Genomic DNA, 26377 nt, shown 5'->3' on the forward strand with positions numbered 1-26377 from the left:
AAATAAAGATCACACGTCATGTTTTTTTTCTTTGGCCGGCCATGCGTTGATCGATCTATTCGTACACAAACATCAGTAAAGTTACAGAACCTAAAACTCCCAACAACTTCTTTACTCCAATGCCGATCAATTCAAGCTTTCGAATTAATTGTGTTCCAGCCAAAGACATATTTATATAGAATTCGATCTACTCCTCACTTCATCTCCAAAGCTCACGCAAAACACCAACACGCTTGCAATTCAGCTAGCTATGGCACCCTCGCACATTTCATTTCTCCTCCTAGTTCTACTACTAGCCAACAAAGTTGTAGCAAAGGTTCCGGCAGTCATAGTGTTCGGAGACTCCTCCGTCGATGCTGGGAACAACAACCAGATTCCCACCATTGCCAGGAGCAATTTCCAGCCTTACGGCCGTGATTTCACTGGTGGCAAGCCAACTGGGAGGTTCTCCAATGGTCGAATACCGACGGACTTCATCTCCAAAGCTTTCGGACTCAAACCGACCATTCCGGCTTACTTAGATCCTTCCTACAAGATATCAGATTTCGCCACTGGTGTCACATTTGCTTCTGCAGGCACCGGCTATGACACTGCAACTTCAGATGTGCTGGTATATATATACATCTCCCTTGTATAAGAAGTAAAGCTTACTCATGTTTGCTAGTGTTATATATTGCATGTGTATATGCACGTATATATTAATATATATTGTATGCATACGTACCATTTCCATGAACTATACGGTAATTATTGGTCTACTTCTTAACAACTTATATTATGTTTTAGGGTTTAGATAGTCTCTAATATGGCATCAGAACTCTTGTTACGAAAAGTACGTCACACTTTTTTTTGATACGTCACACTTTTTTTTGATACGTCACACTTTATTTTATACGTCACACTTTATTTTATACGTCACACTTCTCTACTAAACTGTATATATATTGTCGTCTATTTATATTTCTCTAGGTTGCATGGGGCCCTAAGTTTGAAACCTTGAATACTCATCATCTACCAATTAGTGTTGACATTTTCGCAATTTTATTATCGCTCAATATTTAGGATCCCAAATGCTTATATAACATTTGGTACTAATTAATTAATTCTCGTTAGGAGGTTTTAATTAAGTTTGAAACATTTGATCCCCGTGTTGGCGTGTTCCTCTAATTATAGAGGCGCTCACATAATTCTAGCTTATGTCCTAATAAAGTTTTATTCTTTTCAATTTCACTCAAAACTGTAGTTAGGCATATATCTTCACCGATCACTTCTTCAGTTTAGTTTATAGTAACTGGATTTGAGATGATCTTGCAGTCTGTAATACCACTATGGAAGCAGTTGGACTACTACAAGGATTACCAGTCTAAACTGAGAGCTTACCAGGGAGGAAATGAAGCAAACGAAACAATCAAAGAAGCTCTACACATGATGAGCTTAGGAACCAATGACTTCCTGGAGAACTACTACTCCACATTTCCACCATCAGGCCGATCATCCCAATACACTACCTCCCAATACGAAAACTTTCTCATCGGAATAGCAGGTAAATTCGTGAAGGAACTTTACCAACTCGGAGCTCGAAAAATTTCCATCGGAGGACTACCACCGATGGGGTGCTTGCCATTGGAGAGAACTAGCAATATCATGGCTGGAAGTGGCTGCATTTCGAGTTATAACGATGTGGCTCTGGAGTTCAATAACAAGCTGAACAACTTGACCGTAAGCCTCAATAAGGAGCTTCCTGGGAGCAGAGTGGTGTTCTCAAATCCTTACTTCATTTTCCTGCATATGATAAGAAAGCCTTCTTCATATGGTAAGTGAGTTGGAAATTTACTATATTTATGTTTCAAGGCTTTGCTTCTTAATTTATGTTTACACGCACATAATCACTTGTCCAAGCTAGTAAACCAACTTACCAACCTACCACAACCGGAAAACTATTTAGGAACACGACAAATGTTTCTTTAGCAATATGTAGTACGTCATATTCTTCGGGTGGTTGGATATCATGTGACTATAATCATTTCTCTGATATTTTAAGGTCATATTGATAATTGCTAATGATGTCATAAGGAATATAATTTGTGTCGTTAATAACCTCGTCGTAATCACTTGCTCGGTTGCTCATTTTGTACTTCCTTGAGAGAAGAACAACAAACAAATGAACAATAAAGATCGAGTTTCAAACACAAACGCCTCCCACTTTATGAGCAATCAGAATTAAACCGTCTAAACATTTTATCATGAATTTAGAAACCGAGAACTTTTCAAAGTTGAGCATGCAGTATATATTAACCCTTTTAGAAATATAAAGAGTGGGGGCGATCACTTAGTTAGTTTTGCCGAAACCCCAAACGTACGTACTCTATGGCAGACAATTATGAAGAGAGAACTTTTTGCATATGTAGGACGACAAATACAATGCCCGATCTGATCACCCCTTTGTGTGATGTATTTTGACAGGTTTCGAGGTGACATCCACTGCTTGCTGCGCCACAGGAATGTTCGAAATGGGGTACGCATGCAACCGAAACAATATGTTCACATGCTCTGATGCAAACAAATACATCTTCTGGGACTCCTTCCATCCTACGGAGAAAGCAAATCAGATCGTCTCTGATCACCTGCTCAAGAATGTTCTCGCCCAGTTCCTTTAATTCTCCATCAATATATGAAAGCTAGGCGTACGTAAAGTACTTATGAAACTAAGGCTCCTATAATCCTATCGCTTTACATAAGTTGATATATAGCTTTATCCCTAGCTAGTTAATTAATGTACGTATTTGTGCCCAACAACCATGTATAGGTTGTTTAGAAGTGCATTTGCGCGCCATTGTATTTGAAAGGGAAAAAAACACTGGGTATATTGGTGATGGACCTCGATCACTTTTCTGTCTACATGCAATGGATGGATTTGTGGGTGGTTCTGCTTATACCATGGAGTGGCGTTGTGGCGTTTGTGGCGTTAAGATAATCAGGGTGTAGTTTGTAGTATTTCAGTAGTCGATCATGATTTAAATTAATATGATTCCAGTGGCGTTCCACTCTGCATTCTATGTACTTTTACGACAGTGGAAGCTATATATATGTTGTTCTAAATATATTTCAATGATGAGAGCTATGGTTGAGTGTACGTATGTTAAAGATGCAGGGATATCGACCGTTCCGACTTCCGAACATAATCATACAAGCACCACATTAACGTTCAAGGTGAGATGATACATATATACTTACAGAGTTACAGGTAACTTTGTGGTATGTAGCTATATATGACTCGATCATATATATAGTTAGTTTTGTGTTGGTTGCAACTATAACATTTACCCTTCTTGTATTACTAAGGATCCGGATCACGTATGTATGACACTCTTTAGTCAGTGACCGGGTCTAGATTCGAATCTGAATGTTTTGTAGCTAGCTTAGCTTAATCTATTAATATTGGCTATTTATACGTCTATAATTTGATTGTGATCAACATGGGAGTTTTTGAATTGGTCATCAATATCTATGAGACGTCTTTCTCTTGAAATCAAGAGAATGATATAGGGGGACGATAAAATCAAAATTTTGATTCCCTTAAAGTTAAAATCTCCAAATTGATGAACATCAGAATTATCAACATACATGCATATACACCATTATATATATATATATATATATATATTGTTGATGTTTTGGTGTACTAATTTGTCGAATATTTAGAAGAAACAGTTTCTGTATCATTGTGCGGTGCTCAGTGGATAGAAACATGCATGGAACCTCGCTATAGTTGGACTGAAAGTAGAAACTAGACAAATAAAATTTTAGAGGGATGCCTTGTTATACCATTTCTAACATATATTTAAAAACAATGAGTTTCTTGTTCTAGACATGTGTGCATTTGATCGATGGCAATATATAATTATAGGTTTGGATCGATATGATTTATCATTTTATCATATCAATGTACAGGCCTGTCAATGTAGTAGCAAAAATGTGAAAATTAATCTATTAAGTATTTGTTCTTTTTTCTTGTCTCAAATACTTCGCACACTCAAATCGATACTAATCCGACTATCCGAGAGCTTATGTGTAGTTGGTTTGACTTGATGATCCCAACCAAGTCTCTGAGTTATGGTCATTGCTACTGTTTGTAATTTATTTTGAATAAATGATTAGTGCGGTGGTTCCTTAAATCTTGATAAATTAGTGAAATGGTCGTATCCAATTAGACATTTTCTCTTTATCATCTCCTTATTGAAAACGGAGCTTCTATCATACCTAAAAAAATGGTAGTTGAATCTCCTTACTTAATATACCTCAAATTTACTTTCACATATAACTTCAAATCTTAAACACTATTTAGACATCCATAGTTTTTTCCAAAATACCCATATTCTGATTTGATATATCAAATGAAGCTACTATATATCCATTAATTACTTTCATACTCTACTTTAAATTTATTTATTATACAAAACTAAAAAAATGTATTATAATCACACAAACTATCTTCTCAAATTAATTTACTATTTCACCAATTCCCTAAATTCATAATAAAAGTGGCAAAAAATTAGTTTTGTTGATAGATATATGCCTCACCAAGGAGTAAAAGTAACATTTTATGTCATTCTAGTCTATAATGAATGAGTTTTGTTCTTTAGCTCAAAGCGAAGTTTATAAAAAAAATTATGTAGTTATTCATAATATATTAATACTATTGATGTTTGTTACGGCGGGATTTCGGCGAACCGAGAAAGCACTCCGTCACCTGTAAACCATAAGCACACGGCTTCACAGGGTGAAGATTGGGCTAGCCAGCCTTCAACGCTCTGATACCTAAGTCAGTTACGAATGTGAACATGCAGAGTTAGATAGGAGAAAAGGTAAGAGTGGAGGCTTATCTTGTTGTAGAGAGAAGAGACCTATTTATATGGGCAAATAGTGGGTGTGATAACTGAAATTACTGAACTGCCCTTGTGGGGTTAATAATGCATGTAGTAGGCTTTTAGGCTAATTGGACCCCAAAATAGCGATTTATGACTACGGTAGCCAAGTGTAAGGCTTGCAATCACGATGTTTAGCCCTCTACGGGGTGTATCGTTAATAAGTCCCCAAAGTCCCAAGTCAAGAGACTCTCTTGGGTAAGAAATTTATCTATAAGGAAACATCAAGAGTGCGAGCCTGAACGAGTGCCGGAGCTTCACAGTACCGGTCCCCCTGTCCCCCAAGTCCCCATTCAGAGGGGAAGGACTGGGGCTGTCACATGGTTGGTAGCCGCAAGCTCTAATCAATGGGTCGAAGAGGACCAAAGGGATAATACGATGATAAGTGTGACGTGTGCCATGTCCGTGGGACATATGATGGCAAAGCATGATTAGCATGTGAGTGAGGCGTGATGGGTATGCACATGATGCATGATGAGTATGTGCGGCGGGATGATGTATAAGTTCTCTGGTCTCCGGGTCATGGCAGTGTGCATGCAAGAGATGGATGGACCGGGCGTAAAGATACAAGGTTTCATAGAGATCATATGAGGAGATAAGTATGGTTCAGTTATAACCGAAGTTAAGACAAAGGTAAATGTTACAATCCAGACGAACATGTGGTGGCGTATATGATATGTCGACATGTGTGGTCATGACCCGAGGGATCATATGACGATGTGTTTGGTTATATGGTTGCCTCTAAGTGAGTGCTAGAGTGCCTACATACCCATGCATGAGATCAAACCAAACGTAGTTCCTTTAGACCTAAGTCGGGCCGTGCCGGGGAGCGTGCACACTCGCCTCAATTGATTTGAAAAGGTGTCGTGGCACAGTGTTTGGAGTATACTGGTGAGTGACCTAGGATCTCAGTGCTAGGCCTGGAGGTCCACTAGTAGTCGAAACATCCATGAATCTGGTGAGTGACCTACGATCTTAGTGCTAGGCCCGAAGATTGACTAACAGTTGGAGCATCCATGGATCTGGAGCAAATTATGGATGCGAGAACCCATGGAGAATAAACCGTGGGTGTTGGGTGTTAAAGCATGTGGAGAGAGTGACCATCAAAAGAAAGTAAGTCAAGTAAGTGTATGTAAAAATATGAATAAAAGCAATTATATAAGTTGTCATGAACGTAGTCATGAGAAGTACATATAGAGACAAGTTGCGAGCGATCATCATAGGTGTATTGCCGTATGGTGTTGCCTTGTAAGTGTAGTCCTTTTAGGTGTTATCCATGAGGTGTTACCATGTGGCGTAACCATGAGGTGTTACCATGTGGCGTAACCGTGAGGTTTACCATTTAGCGTACAATAACCAATAAGGGCAATTAATAATCATTTAAGGAGACCGACATAGGTAGTAAAATAAAAAATGTTATGGAAAGTAGACATAAAGAGTATGCACGGAGATATGTCGCAGGAAATAAGCATAGGGGGTAGCTATGAGGTGTAGCCTTTTAGGTGTAGTCATTTAGGTGTTAGCCCGGAGGCATTACCGTGTGATGTGACCGTGAGATGTTACCCTTGTACGTGTACATATGGCAAGTATGTCCAAGAATGATGTAGCATATACGACGTAAGGAAAAACATATATGGCGATAATGTAATTGAGATTCAAGAGTGTAAAGGAAAGCGTACCGGAGACCCTTGAAGATGTTGTAAATAATATATAAAGAATGACGTTAATATATAAGAGTCCATGTCAGGCATTGTGCCCCAACAAAGCTCATTGCTCATATAAGAAAGCGTCTCGGTGGTACTTGTACCTCATCAATGAAATATATTAAGTGTATGTGCATATAATTAGGTGCCTAAGAAATCATATGCCCAAGCAATAGTAGAGAACCAAATAATGGAAGCGGTGGCGCTATGGTGATGAAGTATGAATCAATACATTTACGTGAGTGCCGAGAGAAGACCTGTTGGGCACCCTTAGTAAATTGGAATTAGGTCATATAGGCGAAAATAATCTCTCTAGGCTGCAAATTATCATAAATATCTTGTTCACTTTTGACCCCGTCCACTTAATTTTCCTCTAATGACCTTTGACCCGACCATTTTTATTTTTCCTCATCCCTCTTTTTGTTCAAATATAAAGAGAAGTCTTGAACATGACCCCGAAAGAGAGAATGCAGATTCAGAGAAAATGTTTTGCGTGCGAGGGTTCTGGGCCTGGAGGCGAAATCTTGGTGAAGTGGTTGGCCGAGTCGTAGGGCCAGATTGAGGAGGCGGACGACCGGGGGAAGGAGTGGCTAGCCGCGGTCAAAGGGCCAGATTGAAGCACAACCGGGTGATTGGGTTGTAGGACCTACTGAGTGCACCACTCAGTCGGGCGGGGCAGAAGAGCTGTAACAGAGCTCTGGAACAGAGCTCCTAGCCAAGAAGACAAGCAGCCGGACAAGGGGGGAAGGAAATCTGGAGTTGGGGTTTGCAGGGCCGAGCGAGGTGTGACCGGGGTGAGGCGCAGCCGGGGCAAGGCGGGGGGCCAGGTGGAGTTTATGTCAGAGTGAAGGGGTCAGGCGGGTGAGAGCTCTGGGCTGAGCATGTTGCTCCGGGAGAGTTTTGGTGGCTCCAGACAAGAGGGTGCTGGGTCGATTCAGGGTGTTAGGCCGGGGGAAGAGTCGAATTTACAGCTTCAAATGAGGAGTTCCAGATGGGCAGCGCCAGATGAGAGAGCTCTGGGCAGGTGGAAGAGAGAGAGAGGGTGGTGTGTCCCGGCTAGAGAGAGTTCCTGGCTTGGGGCTTTGGTGGAGATGTTTGTTGTTCCAGACAAGAATATGTATGATGTCGCATCGTTGTTACTCAATTGCTGTAGTGATTTGTGACTTAGCTTAGAGATAAAACTTGGAACTTTCGTCAAGCTTTTTGAAATTGACGTTGAGGGTGGAGAAAAGTGAAAACCTCTAATTCCCCTTTTTTTATCCTCCACTTCCTCTTAATTTGAAGAACCCAAAACTTTGCTTTGGAGAAGGACCGAGAAATCACTATCTCTCTCTAAAATGTTCTGCAAACGAGGAACCCAGAATGGGCGGTTGGGTGTCCAGATGAAATCAGGGCACGGTTGTGCCGGTGGTTAGGTTGTTTTCCGGCATCGAAGGATGACGCAGAGGTCATGGGTGATGCATGATTGTGGATGTGAGGCACTCTAGCGCTTGTAGGTAAGTGGTGGAGGATGGAGAAGATTTCAGAATTGCTTTCTCTCTCCAAATTTTTACAAAACCCAGAAGCTCATAACAAAAACTCATATTTAGTTTTGTTCTCCTCCAAACTCAGAGAAATGGTGGAGTTGCTCACACAGAGCTATGAGGGTGGTGCCACTGATGACCCTCCTTCTAGCGCTAATTGTTACTGCGGGATTCAGGTGGGGGAATTCCGGCGAACCAAGAAAGTACTCCGTCACCTGCAAGTCATGAGCACATTGTGTCACGAACGCGGTTTGATGTTCGCAGAATATTTTTCCGACGCTTGAAATATTTTCTACGTATTTACAAAGTTTAAAATTATTTAAATCGTATTTCAAAAATTACTTTCTTGTATTTTAAGATATCAGCCATTGATTACCCTCATTTAATCTCCACCGTTAGTTTTTCTTTAAAAGGAGCCCAACCCTCCTAGCTTCCCATTATTATTCACCCATCTCTTTTCTCTCTCTCCCTCTCTGTTTCTCTCTCCTTTTGTTTTGAAACAGAGATACCACCGCCACCCTCTTCAGGCCGCACCGCCACCGTCCAACGTCGCCACGCCTCGAGACTATCACCGTTGTGATCCCCTCATTCTCTTCTTTCTGACGGTACCAGCATAACCGACATGCAACCCCTCTCCGGCGAGTTTTGAGGCAACAACAGTTTGTCGTCGATTCCCCGAGCTCCAATCCTCGTGGAGCTCCGCTCGGTAAAATATTCCTCTATTCCTTATTACCCAGTTGATCTATCTTCTTTTTGCATGAGATTAGGACCCAAACTCACCTTTCTCTCTCTTTGGTTTTGCTGATGTATTCTTCGAACTCCGGCGACTCTCCTCCTCGAAACGCAGCATTGTGGCGAGCCCTACCAGGAGCCTCGGCGTAGTAGTAGGAGGTGTTGGGAGGCTCAGCTCTTGACGTCAACGTGTGAGATTGGAGGTTGGAGGAGCACAACTCGGTCGACCTCTGCATTTGAATCACATAGGTATAAATCAACCTCGTTTTCTCTTGATTTTCATGTTGTTGTGTGTGAAATCTAGTCTTGTTGCTGCTGGTATCATTGCATGTTAGTTTTGGGTGAGAATTTGGCCGAATTTGTGAACATGAGTCGATTGGAGAACAAAGGGTAAAAACTCTGGTTTTACCGTTTTTAAAGTCACCCTTTTACCATTTCACTACCCTATGAAATGACCTTTCTACCCCTATTTATATTCAATCATTACAGTCTTGCCCTAATAGTAAATAAGTTAAAAGTTACGGTTTTACCCCAAAGGTAATTAATTTACTTTTTACTTACATCTCATTTCAACCTTTTTACCTTTAGGGTTATCGATTTAAATTGGATTAAGAAAAATTAGTAATCTTTTGGTAACACGTAATTTTAGCTTTGCGGTTAAACCTTAAACTTGATTTCTACTCGGATAAAAAATCGTGGAACTCTTAAGCGTGAGAGATTTAAATGCAGGAAGAATAAATTTAAGATTTCCATTTATCGATCATTTGCGTCTTAAATCTAAGATACGAAAATCTATAAATTAAAATCACACTCAACTTTAGAAAAGTCAACCGATCATTCCGAAATGTCGACTCGGGTAGTCAAACTAGTCAAACCGACATTCAATTACTAAATTGACTAAAAACGTCATGGACCTTACTTTCCCATTTTTTCGTTATTGTTTAGCTACGAGACGAGCTTGAGGGACGTGATTCTACTCGGAGCGAGACTTGGGGCGCGGACTTCGACACTGCTATATCAAGTAGGGTGAGCCGGTACCATTCGGGTTATGTTTATTATTACGATGATGCCTGTGTCAGGCACCGTAGTTTATATTTATTGTTACGGTGATGCCCGTGTCTGGCACCGTAGTACATTTTTAGATCTCAGTTCGCTCGAAGGCGATACCTTGGAGCCTGTCGGGTTGTGTATACCCCACCTGCGTATTTCACATTTGCATGGTTTTTTTATTGACTTGCCCTATTTGTCAGGAGACATGTTACTGTCTCAGTTTGACTTTCGTTACGTGTTTTTACGCTAACAGTGTATATATATACTGTTATATTATATATATATATGTACATGTATATATATATATATATAAATAGTTTTCAAACCTAACTACCGTTGGGTCGTCTCACCCGCATCGGGTTAGCGAGGACGAATGCTTACCCATACTTTTCAGGTACCTGGCAGCCGGTTCAAGAGGACTTGGACTAGGTGCTAGTGGTGTTGCATCATTTGTGGTTCAATTTCGATACCGAGGAGCTAACTTCGGGTGTGACTTCTTATCTACCTGATATTCGTTCCTACTTCAACAATCGCACGACGCGTACTCTGTTACATTGCATTTTAGTCGTGCGGTTGTTCCATTTGGCCTGTATTTATTGTGATGATGTGTTTTTCTCTTATTATACTTGAACTTTCATTTTATTTACTACATTCCGCTGATTCGTATTTGTTCAGTAAATTGAGCTTCATTTACTTTTATCTTGAATTTACTATTATTTACTTATCCCCATAGCCTTGTAGTCGTAAGTTGGTGTTGTCGATGCGTAGAATCTTGTATCGATTGGTACTAACTTAGGACTACGGCAATTACTGTTGCATTTCGGGACCAGAAATGGTCTCGGGGTGTGACAATGTTAATGAAAAAAGAAAGTAATCAATTAAATCATCTTTTCCATTTTCATATCCCAAATCAAGTTATCTAGCAATAAATATAAAATGATAATTATATATATATATGTTTGTATATTAGAATAGGTAAGTTAATAATTATTTCCAAAATAAAAACAAGCACTCTTATAGTTTTTTTAAAAAAAACTTCAAAGATTCTAAAAAATGCTAGGCGCTAGTTGGGCAGAAAGTTAGAAACTAGCGCCTAGAGGATTAGTCGGAGGACTAGGCCGGGACTAGGCGGTTTTTTGTTTTTCACTATAAATGCATAAATTTTATATAAAAATAAGAATATAATTGGTATTATAGTGTTCAAATATAGTGAAAATACTCAAAATGTAGATAAAATGTTTCACAACAATGGTACAATGAGATTCAATAAATTAAAAAAGCATTGTGATTTTGATTTTTCCAAGCATATGAACTCAAGCCGTAAGCGCTGATTAGGTAGCCTAGTCGGTCAATTAGGCGGATTAGTTAGCCGACTTTCAGCTTCACGCCTAGCTTTGGGGACTAGGACATAATCGGGCGGTTTGTAACCGTTTAGCGCCTAGGCGGGGATGAATTGGGTCTAGGCGGAGATTTTTAGAACCTTGATAATTTCATATGATTTGACAAAGTCAAAACTAATAAGAAAAAAAAAGATCTAAGTACCATTTTTGAAAGTTTAAATAGAAACTCTCAATTAAAAAACGGTAAAATTTAGACTCCACGATGGATTGATCTGAATCAGTAACAATATTATTTGCTATTTTGCTAATTATTTTATATGAAAAATAATATTTTTTTTCCATCACCACCGATAGAGCGCGTGAGCTGATTAGTCTTGACTTGCTAGCTTAAATCACACGACACCATTCAAAATTGGCAAAATGATCGAGAGACATCTCCGGAGGATATAAAATTATTCTTTTTCTTCCTAAGCAAACACCACCAAATTAAACCCCCATTTCTCAGTGAAAGAATAAGAAGCACACCAACCCTGAACCATTCTCAAGTCTCAACAACCACAACAACAACATGAAGAAGCTCTACAACAAGAAAGGCAAGGTCCATCCATCGCCACCTCCTTCGACACCCGACGCTTTCGCCCTGCTTCCGGCAACCATTTTGACTCTGACCACCGCGCTCTCCTTCCAGGACCGAGAGGTCCTCGCTTATCTCATCTCCTACACCAACAATAACAACATCAACAGCAGCAGCAGCAACAATTCGACAAATATCTACACCATCACGGCCAAAGATGCCCATACAGCTGGAAACGACCACACTGATGCTCCGATGTCCCAGTGCGACTGTTTTAGGTGCTACACGAGCTTCTGGGCACGATGGGATGCATCCCCCAACCGGCAGCTCATACATGAAATCATCGAGGCCTACGAGGAAAAGTTAGCTGAGAATAAGAAGAGGAGAAATCCCAAGGTGAAGAAAGTGAAGAAGAAGAAAATTGAGGAGGAAAAGAAGGGTAGTTTTGATAACCTAACAGCCATGAAAGAGCAGTCGAGTACCAATCCAGAAGTGGATGTGGAAAGCTGCGATGCTGATGAAGAGGGCTGTGAGGTTGAGATAGAGAAAGGGTCTTCCATGAGGAGCAGGCTGGTGAGCTTTATTTGGGGTGTTTGGAACTAAGGTTTAGGAATTTAATCGTCTTCAAAAACACATAAGTTTTCCATCTTTGCAATTTCCTTGTTTTTTCTTCTTCTTTTACCTATGTACATTAGATCATAACCGTTTTGTTAAAAGAACAAAAATAATGGGGAATAGCGGTTTCAGTTGGGTTTTTAGTCCGAACAGTTCTTTCTACAGGATTGCTTAATTATATGTAATTTTCAATCAGTGGTGAGTTCTTGCATTACCAAATGGTGTTCCTCTTGTATGTGCTCTGTGCTTTTGCTTAATCAGAGATACTGTTCAATGCAATTAGTTTGAAATATCATTCGAATCCATTACTTGTTCTCTATGATTTGTTCATCCAAACAATGATGAGCTGCAACAAACTTTATAATGGTGGAATTTTTAATAAATGGTGTAATGGTGTTGGATCAACAGGCATGCTTCTCATATTCTAATCACTCATCTGACATTTTGTTAGTTATTTAGTTGCAATCCCTTTTAGAACTAGAATAAGAAATGGCATGGAATAGTGGAATACTGTGATTAAGTTGAAGTTGATATCGTCAAAGGTCAGTGTTCATGGGCGTTGAAATGGTCAATATTCAGCAACTATTTCACATGCGAGTCCAAGCACGTCATTTCCTACTGATCACTCACCTCCTTCGTTTTCTAATAAGTTTCATGATTCATTGAAATTGCCTGGAAATGAAGATGAAAAGAGAGAGTAAGATCGAAGAGAAGCTCAAGCTGATCTTCCGTGATTACTTATACCCCTGGTTTTAGGTCTTTTGGCTGATTGAGCTGTTCAGTTCTTGATCTCGTATTGACGTATTCAGTGATCTGAGCATGCAGGTATGTAGCCAGTGTGATGGAAGGGCTAAAATTTGACAATGTGACATAACGTGCTCTTTTGGTTCATGGTTATGGTTATTTAAAAATCACATTTGCGGGTGCAATTTTGGCACTCAATTTTATCATTTGCACATTTTAGCCACTCGAAAATGAGATGTCTCCACTCTTGGACCGTATATGCAAAAGCTTGTTATAAAGTCATACCCCAACACACTAAAAATGTGTCATAGCGTTCCATCTGAATCTACCAGAAGAGACAGGAACAAAGTACGTTTTTTCAAGTGTCGAAACCGGTGGCCCAACTGCCCAAGACAATAAACTTGGACCTGTCCCTATGAATTTCTAAATTAACAGATGATCCATTAGGCCCAATAACTTAAACTCCTCCGGCGATCAATACCACCACCACCGCCCGTTATCACACTCGGCCTTAAAACCTCCTCAGTTTCTTCCACCACTAACCACCACACTCCTCTACTCTCCGCCCGGCCGTCCGATTCGCCGGAATGGACGCCCTCCTCGACTCAATCAACGTCCGTGAGCTCCTCTCGGCGCAGGACCTGAGCGACCCCACCACGCCTCTCTCGGCGCCGGATCTCCGCCTCCTCATCCAACGCCTCGACTCCCACTCCCTCAAAATCAAGTCCAAAGTCCAATCCTACCTCCTCTCCCACCACCACGACTTCGCCGACCTCTTCTCCCTCTGCAACGACGCCGTCTCCCGCTCCCACAGGCTCTCCGACGACCTCGCCGGCTTCCTCCGCTCGCTCTCCGACCGCCCCGTCGAGGCGGAGATCGGCGAGATTGTGAAGCAGATGAGCGCCGCGACCAAGGAGGCGAGGGAGAAGCGGGAGCTACTGGAGCTGGTGAGGGCAATTCTGGAAATTAGTGAAAATTTGAAGGCGGCTAGGGAGGCGGTGAGGAATGGACGGCTGAGATTTGCTGCTGAGGAGTTGAGGGAGCTGAAGAAGGCGGTTGGGGTTTCCGATGACGATCGCGTTGATGAGCCTGTGGTTTATGGCTTGCTGAGGAAGGAGTGGTCAGACTGCTTTGATGAGGTAAAATCAGGCTCTCTTTTTTACTGGTGGTTAAAAGTGAAATGTGACTGTTCTAGTGGTGGTGAAGTTTGAGCTTGTTATTGTTATTGTGGTTGTTTTTAGAGGAATTCGGTTTCGGTTTGTAGATTCAAGAGGCGCTGATGAGGTTCATGGACAATGCGGTGCGTTACGAACACGAAACTAATAGAATTCGAGTTAAGTATGTACTGAGTATTGATGGGAATGATGGGATTGAGCTCAAGACAGTGTTGGAAGCTTTGGATGTAAGTGACAGTCAAAACCGTAGAGTTGTTATGTTATAGTGAGAGTGAATATGGAAATCAGCATTGCAATGAATTCAATTTCTGATTCTGTAGGTGGTTGGCATTTTGAACTATGGACTCAGTAAAGTAGGTGACTTGATGATCAAGCATGTCATCTCTCCAGCTCTAAATTTCGGAGTGCCTGTGTCCTTTGTAATAGAAATAAATTCAAACTCAGAAACAATGACGGAGGCTGTACTGAAGATTGAACCATTAAATGATCCTAAGGTAGTCATTACTGTCTAAATTAGCTTTGGGGATCATGTTTTAAATTTTTTACTTCAAAATGTTTAGTAGTAGAACATGTAATGGCTTGGGAAAAGAGTATAGTTCAGTGTAATATGATTGGAAATTATATATTTTATTTTGCACCATGATCGTAGCAATGGGCAAGCATCTGGTAGTTTTTTTCAATTTGATTAGGGTGTACCGGCGTACCCCACAAATTTGTACTCAGAGGACTCTGTGATGTGTTGACATGTTTTCTCTTGATTTCAGATAGAAAAGATGGATGGAGAAACTATCTATTCAAGGATTACTGAGGTTATAAAGTTTATTAACAAATACATTTGCTTTCAAGAGGGTTCTTGGACTCGATGCGTTGGAAGATTGACATGGCCAAGAATATCAGATTTGATTATTTCCAAGTTTCTTGCCAAGGTTATTTCTTTGTAACTTTTCCACCCCTTCCCATTTTTATACGGTTCTGTTTTTTGGACCTGTTATTAAATACTTCTATTTGTTTATATATTATTGGAACACTTTAAATAGTTCAAGATATCAGTCCACTATTACTTTGTAAGTTTGTATTAGGTGTTATATCTTTTTCTTTGAGCCCATCTCTTGGTCAATTTCTTATATGAAGGGATTAGCTATGTGAAAGAAAACTAGCTGTGTCATGGATCTTCTACACATTTGCTTCAGTGTTATGGTCAATGCATCATTAAGGCATTGGCTGCATATAATTCTGGGCAGTGCCTGATGATTTCAGTGTACATATCCCTGAGTTTCTTTTACTAGTTAAAAGTTACATTTGCTTCCACTCTGATCTATAAGTGGAGGAATGCCACTATGTTCTCAAATTTCCTTGGTATGTGAATTATATCTTGCTCTGGTTCTTGCATCAGGTTGTCCCCCAAGATGCTTCAAAACTTGCAGACTTTCTAAAGATCATCAATTGCACTTCTGAATTTGAGACTGCTTTAAAGGAAATGAAGTTTATTTCAGTAACTGAAAACAAAGATAACCAGTTGAGCAGTTTCGCTGAAAACGTCGAGGTTCACTTTGCATCCAAGAAGAAGGCCGAAATCCTGGGAAGAGCTAGAAATTTGCTCCTACGATGTGATTTTGCTATTACTCAAGTAAGCTTTTAGGATAAGATGAAGATCCTTGCAGATTTTTTATATGAAATTACCTGTGAACAATACATTCGTTTCCACAGGAGAAAACAAGGTGGAGAGGTAAGCATGATGGGGCCGCTAGCAATATTCCAGAAACTGTTGACTTGCTATTTCTGTCGCAGCGGTGTGTGGTGTCTGAAGCAGCAATTAATTTAATGAAGTTAGTGCATGAGACACTCAAGGTATCTGGATGTATATTTGTAGAATCTGGTTGAGGACATAACACCTTTCTCTTTCGTTCCCTATGGGATATACTAATTGATGAACTGATATGTGCAGGATGTATGCTTGTCATCCCCTAAAGTTGCATTGGAATTTTATCGTGCTGCTAGGGATGCACTACTTCTATATGAAGTTGTCATACCTGTCAAGGTTAGTGCATGGAAAGCAGTAGCAAAGGCATTAACTACGAGACCTTTTGTCAATGCCTTTGTTGCCTTAACAAAAAGCAAGGGTTTGATGTTATGTTGTGCAGATTGGTGTCATTTTATTTTATTTAGAAGTATAAGACTCTGAATACACTTTTTCAAGCACGCACACATGTGGCTGAATTTGTACTGTAGACGGGCGGGGAGAAAGTAAAGGATGCTGGTAATCAGTCAATAATTTAGTGAAGTTATCCTCTCGGTGATATTTTTTTAAGGTATCCATGAGCATGTTTTTTCTAGAGATTTTAGAGTGATCACTACTTCAGTACTTCAGTACTTGAGGTCAATTTGAGGTAATATGTTTCTGTCAATAAACTTACATAAAAGCTTCATTGATGAAGGGCGTGAAAAAGGTCTTTGATAATGGTGAAATTCATGTTTTTTGGATGTAAATGGTGAACGTTATGTTATCATAAGGATTTGTATTCTTATGAATCAAATTTGGGAAAATGTTGTGATTTTACTAAACATAGTATATTACTGTCATTGTTGCAAATCATTATTAACTTATTTATTTGGTTGCTTTCTATCTCACCTGTGTTCTGGGGGCGATATATCTTAATAGTGTATCAATTTGCACTATATTGTGATAAATTGTGTACTTAATATGTATAACTCAATATTAATAATTTTCTCTCTTGACTTATGAAGCTAGAACGGAAGCTTGATGGCATCAATCAGGTCGCTGTTCTCATGCATAATGATTGCCTTTATTTATCTCAGGAGGTTCTAGGGTTTGCATTTGAGGTATGCTATTCAGGACCAATTATAATGAGCCTATGTTAGTAATTTGTAGATCTCTACTCTCAGAACCACCCACATGCGTGCATTCATCTTTAAGTACTTAAATATGGTTCGTACATCTTCATTTATTTGTACTTAAAAAATTTCCTAATATGTGCCATATAGTAGGGTATACGAAGCCAGTACTATACTGAATTTTAAGTATGGAAATATGTAGTTCATGTAATCGGAGATATGTAGACACAAGGTATATTGATAAGGAAGTTAACTTGGATATTTTCAACATCTCATTGGCTCACAATTATTCTTTATCACAGTACCGGTCAGACTTTCCGACTTCATTGAAAGAGCATGCTGTATTTGTTGATATGGCACTGAGATTTCATCTCATGGCAGAGGACATACTGCACAGACAAATCCAACTTGTGCTTCGTAGTTTGAGTGAGGTATGATTTCTTTAATGGCCTCAATATATATATATATATATATATATATATATAAGTTTCAGAAAATTATGTCCCCTACTATATGAACATGCAATTCATGTTTAATCTGAACCAACTTTTCGATTTATTAGGCTCTAGATGGAGCTGATGGGTTCCAGAATACCCATCAAATGCAACAATTCCAATCTGCGAAATTTAGTATAGATCAGGTGATATTGCCCTGAACTTTGTTGAATGTCTTTGTTACGTATTTGCTATCTCTTTTAAGGTCCTTAGTTCCTTGATTGACTTCTGGTGACAGAATATAATTTTATCAGGTTGTTTTCATTCTGGAGAAAGTACACATTATATGGGAGCCACTCTTATTGCCTTCAACTTACAAGAGAAGCATGTGTACTCTTCTAGAGTCAGTTTTTTCTAGAATCACAAAAGACATACTCCTTTTAGATGATATGGCAGCAGAAGAAACGTTAGAGGTATAATCTACGTCATCTTCATAGCCACTCTTAAATTTAGTGCCCGTCTATCAGCAGCTACCTTAAACATTGTCTTCACAGCTTCAAAGGCTGATTCACTTGATGCTGGAAAACCTAACTTCTTTGTTGGACTCCCTGGCTGCTCTTCAAGTTGAGAAATCACAAGAGAGAATGACATATCTTGATGATCTTGTACCATCATTACGGAAAATTCGTAAACTGGCAGGCATGTTTTCTCTCCGATGATTAAATTTTGGATATAATAGGAGGTTATGGATTCTAGTATATATTATGCAGAGGGAAGACCTAATGCCCCTTTTTCTTTTCTTTTTTTTGTTTAATTTCCTCAGAATTATTAGATATGCCCTTGAAAGCAATCACTAGTGCTTGGGAAACTGAAGAACTTCGAAATAGTGGATTTACATCGTCAGAGGTACAACTTCACTTGTGCACATATTTAGAAATTCTGCTTTTGATAGTTTCATTGGTATCATAAGCCCCTCATTTTGGCAGGTAGAGGATTTCATCAAAGCAATCTTTCAAGACTCACCTTTGCGGAAAGACTGCTTATGGAGGATACATGACAACTTTTGAATACGTAGTGTCAGTTTTCTTTAAGGAAGCATGGTGCTCTGTTTTAAGTTTTAACAGCAAGGTTAATATTACGAAAGTTTCAGAAATATGTGAAAAGGGGTGTACCTAGAAGCTGTAGGGCGTATATTGAATGATTGATCATGTATCTTACCTTCTCGTGGACTTGAAATTCAAAATCCAAACTTCTTTTTACCCTGGTGCATCACTACTAATGAAGAAAAGTAATTATACTTGGATATCATATGAGACTTGCGTACAGCTATTCTTTTGATTACCTCCAATGTCACGAAAGTACATTTTTATGTATTAACTATCATGAATTAATACAAGGTGACAAACCCTCTACCTCTGTAGGAATACAACCAAATCAAGAAGTATGAACTTGATTCATGTGAAGCTAAAATGCAGCCAACTTATCAGCAGCAGAATTGGACTCCCTATAAACATGGGAGAACAAAGAACTTGGTTGCTGGCTTAAACAAATCAATCATCATCCTCTATCATTGACATCTAGAATGACCAGCGGGCAATCCCCATCAAAACTGATAGGAGCAGGCTGAACTTGCACAGCCAATGCACAAGCCGCTCTAGTCCTAACCTCCTAGGCAACAATTTTGAGTTTTCGACTAGTGAAGAAACAGAAGCTACATGCATAAAGTCCTTCCAAGAACAAACACCACCACCCTCACCCAAACTGCCATCAAAAGCACCACCAGCAAGGGAGGCTTCCACATCAGTACCTCCTTTCAATGGCTTCCCATATCACAATTTTCAATTATTAGTTGAATTGAAGAAATAAGAGTGTGGCCTAGAATTGGAATACGGAGGAGTACTTTTGAAGCATTAGCTTGGGCTTTGCTCATTTGTGATTTTGGATTTTGGTTTGGTGATCATTTGTGACTGAGTTCAGGCTTCGAAAGTTAAAAGAACAAATAGCATTAGTATTTCAACAGGGGATGGATATCGATCCAAAAAACTCTCTTCATAAATTGTTTCTAAAGTATACAAGAAAAGATGAAAACCAAAATCGTTTACAAACTGTTATATAACAAATGTAATAATGAAGTAAATGTATTTCTATATGCTGCTATTTTGCATTTGGGTGCTAGACTGGACTAACAACCTTCTTCTTTGCCTTTCTGGCCGCCGCTTGTTCCTTCATCCTTACAATCTCAACAACACGTTCACGTGCATCAATCAAGTCAAGCTCAGCTCTTGACTGATCATGGTGATGTTTCTCCACAAGAGTTGCCTTAGACTGCAAGGAACATAGGGCTGACGTGCCAGATCTCCTCCATGCATCCATGCTCGACCTAGCAGAGTTCTTTGATGAATCGTCAGAAGAGCCAGACGGCCTATGTGCTCCCCAGAGAGTAGGCTTCCATTTGGGCACAAGCTTCATAACCAACTTATCAATCATCCCAGTCACAGCCACCAGATCTTCAGTTGCTAGACCAAAGTCCTGTTCACCCAGCTCCTCAGCAATTGAAACAGCAGTATCCGAATCAGGACAGAAATCAAACTCAAGTTTCTGCGGCGTAACCCGAGCAGGATTAACAATAACCAAGGTCAAAACAATGGTTTCACTACCATCAGGACTCCTCTTTGCTCTTAATTTCAATTGGTTATTCTTTGTGAACCACTCACAGTCCAGAATCGGTGAGCTAGCAGACGACTTGGAGCTCCTCCTCACTTTGTCACATTTGGTATCGATTTTCATGGCAAGAGTAGTCTTAGGAAGCTTCTTTGCATCCTCAGCTGCAAGGAATGGATCTTTCAAGAGCTCCACCGCAGACAATCTCCTCGACGCAGGAACCAGGCACTTCTCAATGAACTTCCTCACTTCAGGATCCCTCACTTTACTCAACACAGCCGGCATCACACCACTTGTAACCTTCTTATACACATGACCATGATTGTAACACTCCTCATAAGGGTACACACCAGTCACCATCTCCAACACGCACATCCCAAAAGCATAGACATCCACCAACTCATTATACTCCTCCTTCATATACATCTCCGGCGCAATAAACTCGGGCGTGCCAACCACTCCATACCTAGCGCTGCCCTGCCCCATCGCCACCGCAAACCCGAAATCCCCAATCTTCACTTCGGCATTGTAACCATTGACAAACACATTGTCACACTTGATGTCCCTATGCGCAATCGGCGGGTCATGGCAATGCAGGTAGCTCAGTCCTTTGAGAACCTGCCTCGCCCATCTCTTAACTGCTTCGACTTCGACTTTAACGTGCTTCTTTCTATACTGCTTCAAGCTCCCGGAAGTGAACAACTCCGTGATTATATTCACAGTCTTCTTCTTCTTTTTCTTCTTGGTTAAATCATTATCATTATCGTCATCGTCATCGTCAACAACCCACCAGCTATAAAGCTTGATGATGTTGTCGTGTTTCAGAGACCTGATGAGATTAATCTCCGAATACAATCTTTGAAGCTCTGCTTCGTTATTGATCTCGACTTTGCTCCAGGCCACTTCCGTCCCGTTGACCTCGTCGAAACCCTTGTACACGATCTTGAAGGCTCCCTCGCCCAGCTCCTCGCCGTACCGGAAGTACCTCCCGGTCGGATCTTGCTCCACGAACTTGTCGTCGTCGTCGACCGTGTCGGATTTGGTCCGATCCATTATCAGACTATCAATCTTTTCTTTCTTTCTCGACTTTCTTTACTTTACTTTTGATAAAACGAAAACGGTGGATCTTTTCAAAAGACGGCGATCGGAAAACGGGGGTGGTGTTCGGAAAAGGCTTCGCAGGCGACGGAGTACCAATCGAAGACTGAGGAACTTATCAGAGGCATATCTGCATAACTTGGGATCGGAATAGTTGAAAACTGGACGGCGAAATCGGCGGACACTGGAGTTGATTAGTAAACCAACGAACAGAGACGAAAATCGACTAGAGATTTAGAGTTGAAACCCTAGAAATCGGAAGGCGATGATAATTTGAGAGAAGAACGTAGGCGGAGAAATAGAAGGGTTAGGGGATTGAGAGGTGTATTTATAGGTTTGGGCTGGATCCGTATCCGCGTGCCAGTTGTATTCATTTTCTTTATGGACAAGTATCCGAATCGGACAAGGATTGGTTAAGTGAAGCCAATTTCGGTTTAGACTATATCAAACAAAATTAACTAGCAAAATGTTAGGAAATAATTCCCAAAATTGGATGGGTCTTAAGAATAATTACAGTTTAAGCAGCATCTCCAGAGTGGGGTATTATCCGAATACGACTGTGATTGGTAATTTTTTGTCAAACTCTTGAAACCGAATTTAACACGAATTTAACTCAAAAAATAAATAAATAAACATAAAAAATTCAACTGTTACGTAAAATAATTTCATAAATAATTTAATGAACCGATGATTAAATAATCGTTGGATATATGCATGGCGCACCCAACGCCTGAACCTACAGTCGGTACTTGGTTCATGCTTTCTGATTACTTTCAAAGCCATCCCATACCCCAAAATATTAGATACTAACCTGTTTGTTTCCCATAATTTTTTCTAATTTTTTAACAAAAAAGAATGAGTAAGCCGTGAATTTTCTCTTGATGATCATGAAACTTAATCAGCATTTGGAAACATTGAACTATTTAAGGGACCGAAGAGGGCACGCATGGTAAGAAAGACGAACTATTAGAATCGTCAGCCACCTACAAAAACAGTAAATTAAGTAAAATGACTGCCAAGACCACCATGGCTTGTGAAATGTGAAGTCCCCCAAAATCAAACTTAGTCTGATACACATTTATACTCTCTGCTACACAATGGTTCGAATTTATTTCAGTTCATCCTTGCTGTTAGTATCTTCCCCCATCAGTTCTTCAAGGGAGAACTCATCCTCTTCAACAATCTCTCCATCTTTACCATCCCATGGTTCACTCTTCACTATGTTGGGGGTGCCATTCAGAGGCAAGTTTCCCTTTCCACCACGCCCAGCTTCTCTCACAAATTCACTGTGAAACAAAATTTCATAAATTTTAACTTGGGTTATCGTGAGCAATTGCAAATAGTGGTTCAAGATGAGGTGGAGAGAAAGGACTTACGTAATCTGATCAAGCTCGAAGGCGCTCTTAAGAGGGGCATAAACACTTTTTTTCACATTTAGGGCAACCAATGCTGGATATCCGTAACCACCAACACCTACAAGATTTTCAAGGTCTTGTTGCTTTCCAGCTGCTGCCCAGACATAGCTGTAACATCCATGAACATTTGTTTTCAGTAACAATGTTCATTGGCTTCTGAAGCCACAGTCGTTGAGGTAACATCCATATATAATTATACAGAAGTATAAGAAAGATTATTCGTATAAAATCACAGACAGAAGAATAGGAAATAGGAACTCCTAAGAACTTACCTATATGGACTCTTTTTGAACTTTTCTGCAACGGTTAAAAGCTGCTGAAGGTACTTGTTCCGCCCTTCAGCCTTCGAATCCAAGATATCAGGTAGAAAAGCGACGAAACAGATGGCAGCTGAACCACATTTCTCTTCCAAGACATCCTGCAGGGAAGATCAATGGAAAGCTTTAGTCCCATACAATACGATTTCAAACGATATTACTAAGAGGAAGCTTACAGGGCCAGTTATCTCAGTCACTTCAGGAGGTGCTACGTTAGTTTCTAGTTGATCAAGAGCAAACGATTCAATGGCCAAAGCAGTCCTTGCACCCTCATAATGTACTGGGCTTTCTTTGTCAGCCCCAAATACCAATATTGTTGGGAATCCTTTAACTTTGAACCTGCTCATAAGAGACTGGTAATGTGGCATCTCGTTAGAACCGTATGATACAATATGAGTTATAAATTTGCAGGTCCAATCTATGATACTTCATGCATCTAATACAAAACAATTCATGTATTCACAAATATCATGGTCAGGTACATTAAGAAGAGAAATAAGGACATTTAATCTCACTAAATTCAAGGGCAGAAGATAACCCATCAGATTTTATGAATTAGTAGCACAATGGAAAGGAGACACAAATTCAGCAAGTATAATTGAAATCTAATGAGGTCTTAGCTGAAATTTGGCAGTAGGGGAAATCAGACACCAATAATGCAGTTCCTAACCAAAAGAAAACTAGTAACAAATCTATATTCCAAAGTAAAGCATGAATCCAGAATTACCTGTTCTGCGTCACAGTCCACATGTCCCAACTTCACCTTCCCCTTCAAATTTTGGGCAGCCCTCTTCCACTCAGGTGCCAACTTTTTACAGTGCCCGCACCTTTAAAAAAAAGAAGGGAGGAATGTCAACTATTTGCGAGAACAAGTTCAGTGTAGTTCTTTTAATCTGCTAACAAAACAGTCATAAAGATTATAGACAAAAAGCACTTACCAAGGTGCAAAGAACTCCACAATCCAGAGTTCTTTACTCTTAACAACTAGTTCATCAAAATTCTTGGAATTTAGTTCTACTGAAGCATTAGGCTCAGTTTTTTCACTTGATCCTCCTGTTGATTTTCCACTTAAGCGGTCCTTCAATAGTGCCTTAATCTGTAAGACGTACGCAATTGTCAGGTACACTATTGATTTTAGGCAAAAGCCTTTAATGGATCATCAGTATCTGACCAATGTGTATAAGTTAACTAAAGCAAATTAACAGACTGGAGCAGAAATCGCCACATAGATATCCATCTAAACATCCACATTCAACCCCGGAATTTAGTATTACAAACAAGGAAAGAGAATGAAAATTATTAGTGGAAGAGATCAAGTTGAACCTGTGAGAGTGCAAATTCTGCAATGGGTTTCACATCTCTGGCTCCCTGATAATCAACTGGTGGCTTTCCAGGTACAAATACCTTGATCGATGGGTATCCTCTAATCCCATACTCCTGTAGAACTCACAGACAAATATATATATATATTATTAATTTATTATGCAAACTAATCATAAAAACCACAATATCTTAAGATTGAACTGTCCTTATACGTATGTATATACCACATAAATATATATATATATATATCTTATGTTCCTTTTAGTTGCAAATATTACCCAAATTGAACAGGAATCAACTCAGAGCTTATTAAGTTGCATATATGTATTTTGACTATTATTCAGAATTGCGATCCTCCAGTGAGCACAGAACCAACAACAAACTAAAAATTGTAATCACTGAGGGGAACAGATTACGTGGGATGTGAACTGAGGACCAGCAACACATCGCCATATTCACAGAAAACAACACACAAAAATTCAGATCTTGATGCAAACAGCACACATAAAAAACAACTCTAGTGAGTTTAATGCAGAAGTAGGTCGTCAACCTAATATAAAACTCAGACATTGGATTCAAAGCCGTTCATTGCAAGAGTGACAATGAAACTACCTGAGCAAGGGACTGGTGCGCATCAGCATCAAGAGCAGCTATGGTGGCCACACCCTTCAATACAGTCGCCGCTTTCTCCCATATAGGAGTCAGAGCTTTACAATGTCCGCACCACGGCGCAAAGAACTCAACAAGCACAACCCTGTTCGAGTCCAGAACCTGCCACCATTCCAAATAATTCAATTTAAAACCAAAAACTAGTTACCCTTCATCATGATCCAACATAATGATCAATATAACAATTTCTAAGCTTTATACTGGCAATAAACAATTAACTCCATAAGAATCAAACATGGTGATAATTTAATAATTTCCAATTCCAAATACGCCCTACAATTTATAGACCCGATCTATTTTTTGCACAGTCAACTAAACCCAATACACTTAAGCTCAGTGAGCTCTTATATCCGATCAAAACGACGACGAATTTGGATATAAAACTGTCAACAGATTTTAAAAAACTGGGCAAAGGGTACGCAGTAATAATGAGAAAGATTGAAAATTGAACCTTGGACTTGAAGTTGGAGGGAGTCAGCTGAAGAACTGGTGATGATGGGCCGTAAAGTGCATCGCAGACATTGAAGACGAACAAGAACAGGAACAAGATTGGTAGAGCTCGAAATTGGTCTCTCCTTCTCACACTCTCCATCTCTCTCAGTCTCTTTGTTTCTGTCTTTCTAAGATTTGTTCTACGATTCAGAGGACAAACCTCTGGAGAGGCACAGGAGACAAAAACCCTTCAGTTTCTGCTGCTACGTGTGATGGCCAATGGGAGATCTACACGTCGGTTAGCCATAATTTTTATCAAGTTTTTATTGGTGTTTTTTATTTTTAATTACACTTCTGTGAGAGATGTGACCAATGGGGTGCTCTCATATTCGTCATAAATGGTATTTGATTTGATTTTTTGTTCCTTCTGAAGGGTTTAATCTTGAGTTCTTTGACAATGGGAACAATTTTGAACAAACTATATTTTACATTTATAGATAGAATAACAACCAAACTAAAATTTATAAATGGGTTATTAGAATAATAGCACACATATGTAATAAGCTGATTGCACACAGATTGTGAAAAGAAATTAACTTTTTTTTAAAATAAAAAAAAAACTGAAATGAAATGAACTTTTGATTTTCAGAGATGGTATTTGCCGAAAGAGTAATCACACTAGATTTCACAACTAAAAATGCGACAAATAATTTGTAGTTTGTACCTTTGGTAGTTTTCTAGACAAAGAAAATGTTTCTCCAGCCTGTTTGATTGTAACTTTAAGGTGATTCAAC

The 26377-nt window shown here is 39.6% G+C and overlaps 5 protein-coding genes across 5 annotated transcripts; 3 read left to right on the forward strand and 2 right to left on the reverse strand.

The window, feature by feature from the left end:
* The first annotated feature begins 250 nt into the window (after positions 1–250).
* Positions 251–2657, forward strand: LOC126800157 (GDSL esterase/lipase At2g04570-like). Its single transcript, XM_050527440.1, has 3 exons — positions 251–610; positions 1315–1813; positions 2464–2657. The coding sequence occupies exons 1-3, from the start codon at positions 251–253 to the stop codon at positions 2655–2657; spliced, it is 1053 nt and encodes a 350-aa protein (XP_050383397.1).
* A 9053-nt stretch (positions 2658–11710) lies between these two features.
* LOC126800161 (uncharacterized) lies at positions 11711–15289 on the forward strand. The gene is made up of 2 exons (XM_050527444.1): positions 11711–12485; positions 15150–15289. Exon 1 carries the CDS (start codon positions 11842–11844, stop codon positions 12448–12450), a length of 609 nt encoding a protein of 202 aa, XP_050383401.1. The 5' UTR covers positions 11711–11841; the 3' UTR covers positions 12451–12485; positions 15150–15289.
* Positions 13292–18927, forward strand: LOC126800151 (centromere/kinetochore protein zw10 homolog). Its single transcript, XM_050527435.1, has 14 exons — positions 13292–14345; positions 14471–14608; positions 14702–14875; positions 15146–15307; positions 15775–16008; positions 16089–16229; positions 16327–16419; positions 17127–17222; positions 17537–17665; positions 17797–17874; positions 17983–18141; positions 18223–18367; positions 18492–18574; positions 18655–18927. The coding sequence occupies exons 1-14, from the start codon at positions 13794–13796 to the stop codon at positions 18733–18735; spliced, it is 2265 nt and encodes a 754-aa protein (XP_050383392.1). The 5' UTR covers positions 13292–13793; the 3' UTR covers positions 18736–18927.
* An 802-nt stretch (positions 18928–19729) lies between these two features.
* LOC126800153 (probable serine/threonine-protein kinase WNK11) lies at positions 19730–21694 on the reverse strand. The gene has a single exon (XM_050527436.1). It carries the CDS (start codon positions 21380–21382, stop codon positions 19841–19843), a length of 1542 nt encoding a protein of 513 aa, XP_050383393.1. The 5' UTR covers positions 21383–21694; the 3' UTR covers positions 19730–19840.
* A 680-nt stretch (positions 21695–22374) lies between these two features.
* On the reverse strand, positions 22375–25791 carry LOC126800155 (protein disulfide isomerase-like 2-3). Its single transcript, XM_050527438.1, has 9 exons — positions 25603–25791; positions 25095–25253; positions 24483–24596; positions 24098–24255; positions 23887–23986; positions 23336–23512; positions 23115–23260; positions 22804–22950; positions 22375–22713 (listed from the first exon to the last, which is right to left on the reverse strand). The coding sequence occupies exons 1-9, from the start codon at positions 25741–25743 to the stop codon at positions 22536–22538; spliced, it is 1320 nt and encodes a 439-aa protein (XP_050383395.1). The 5' UTR covers positions 25744–25791; the 3' UTR covers positions 22375–22535.
* Between the last annotated feature and the right edge of the window lie 586 nt (positions 25792–26377).

Source organism: Argentina anserina, chromosome 6 (assembly GCF_933775445.1).
Source record: "Argentina anserina chromosome 6, drPotAnse1.1, whole genome shotgun sequence".
Taxonomy (NCBI): domain Eukaryota; kingdom Viridiplantae; phylum Streptophyta; class Magnoliopsida; order Rosales; family Rosaceae; genus Argentina; species Argentina anserina.

What these genes read in the sequence shown, in the direction of transcription:
- LOC126800155 (XM_050527438.1), bottom strand. Translation starts at nt 25,743, where the DNA reads ATGGAGAGTGTGAGAAGGAGAGACCAATTTCGAGCTCTACCAATCTTG. An exon ending in CGCACCAGTCCCTTGCTCAG is followed by an intron (nt 24,597 to 25,094) that starts GTAGTTTCATTG and finishes TGAGTTCTACAG; the next exon opens with GAGTATGGGATTAGAGGATA. An exon ending in CAGAATTTGCACTCTCACAG is followed by an intron (nt 24,256 to 24,482) that starts GTTCAACTTGAT and finishes TACGTCTTACAG; the next exon opens with ATTAAGGCACTATTGAAGGA.
- LOC126800161 (XM_050527444.1), top strand. Translation starts at nt 11,842, where the DNA reads ATGAAGAAGCTCTACAACAAGAAAGGCAAGGTCCATCCATCGCCACCT.
- LOC126800157 (XM_050527440.1), top strand. Translation starts at nt 251, where the DNA reads ATGGCACCCTCGCACATTTCATTTCTCCTCCTAGTTCTACTACTAGCC. An exon ending in CTGCAACTTCAGATGTGCTG is followed by an intron (nt 611 to 1,314) that starts GTATATATATAC and finishes ATGATCTTGCAG; the next exon opens with TCTGTAATACCACTATGGAA. An exon ending in AAGAAAGCCTTCTTCATATG is followed by an intron (nt 1,814 to 2,463) that starts GTAAGTGAGTTG and finishes GTATTTTGACAG; the next exon opens with GTTTCGAGGTGACATCCACT.
- LOC126800153 (XM_050527436.1), bottom strand. Translation starts at nt 21,382, where the DNA reads ATGGATCGGACCAAATCCGACACGGTCGACGACGACGACAAGTTCGTG.
- LOC126800151 (XM_050527435.1), top strand. Translation starts at nt 13,794, where the DNA reads ATGGACGCCCTCCTCGACTCAATCAACGTCCGTGAGCTCCTCTCGGCG. An exon ending in GTGATTTTGCTATTACTCAA is followed by an intron (nt 16,009 to 16,088) that starts GTAAGCTTTTAG and finishes TCGTTTCCACAG; the next exon opens with GAGAAAACAAGGTGGAGAGG. An exon ending in TTCTAGGGTTTGCATTTGAG is followed by an intron (nt 17,223 to 17,536) that starts GTATGCTATTCA and finishes TCTTTATCACAG; the next exon opens with TACCGGTCAGACTTTCCGAC.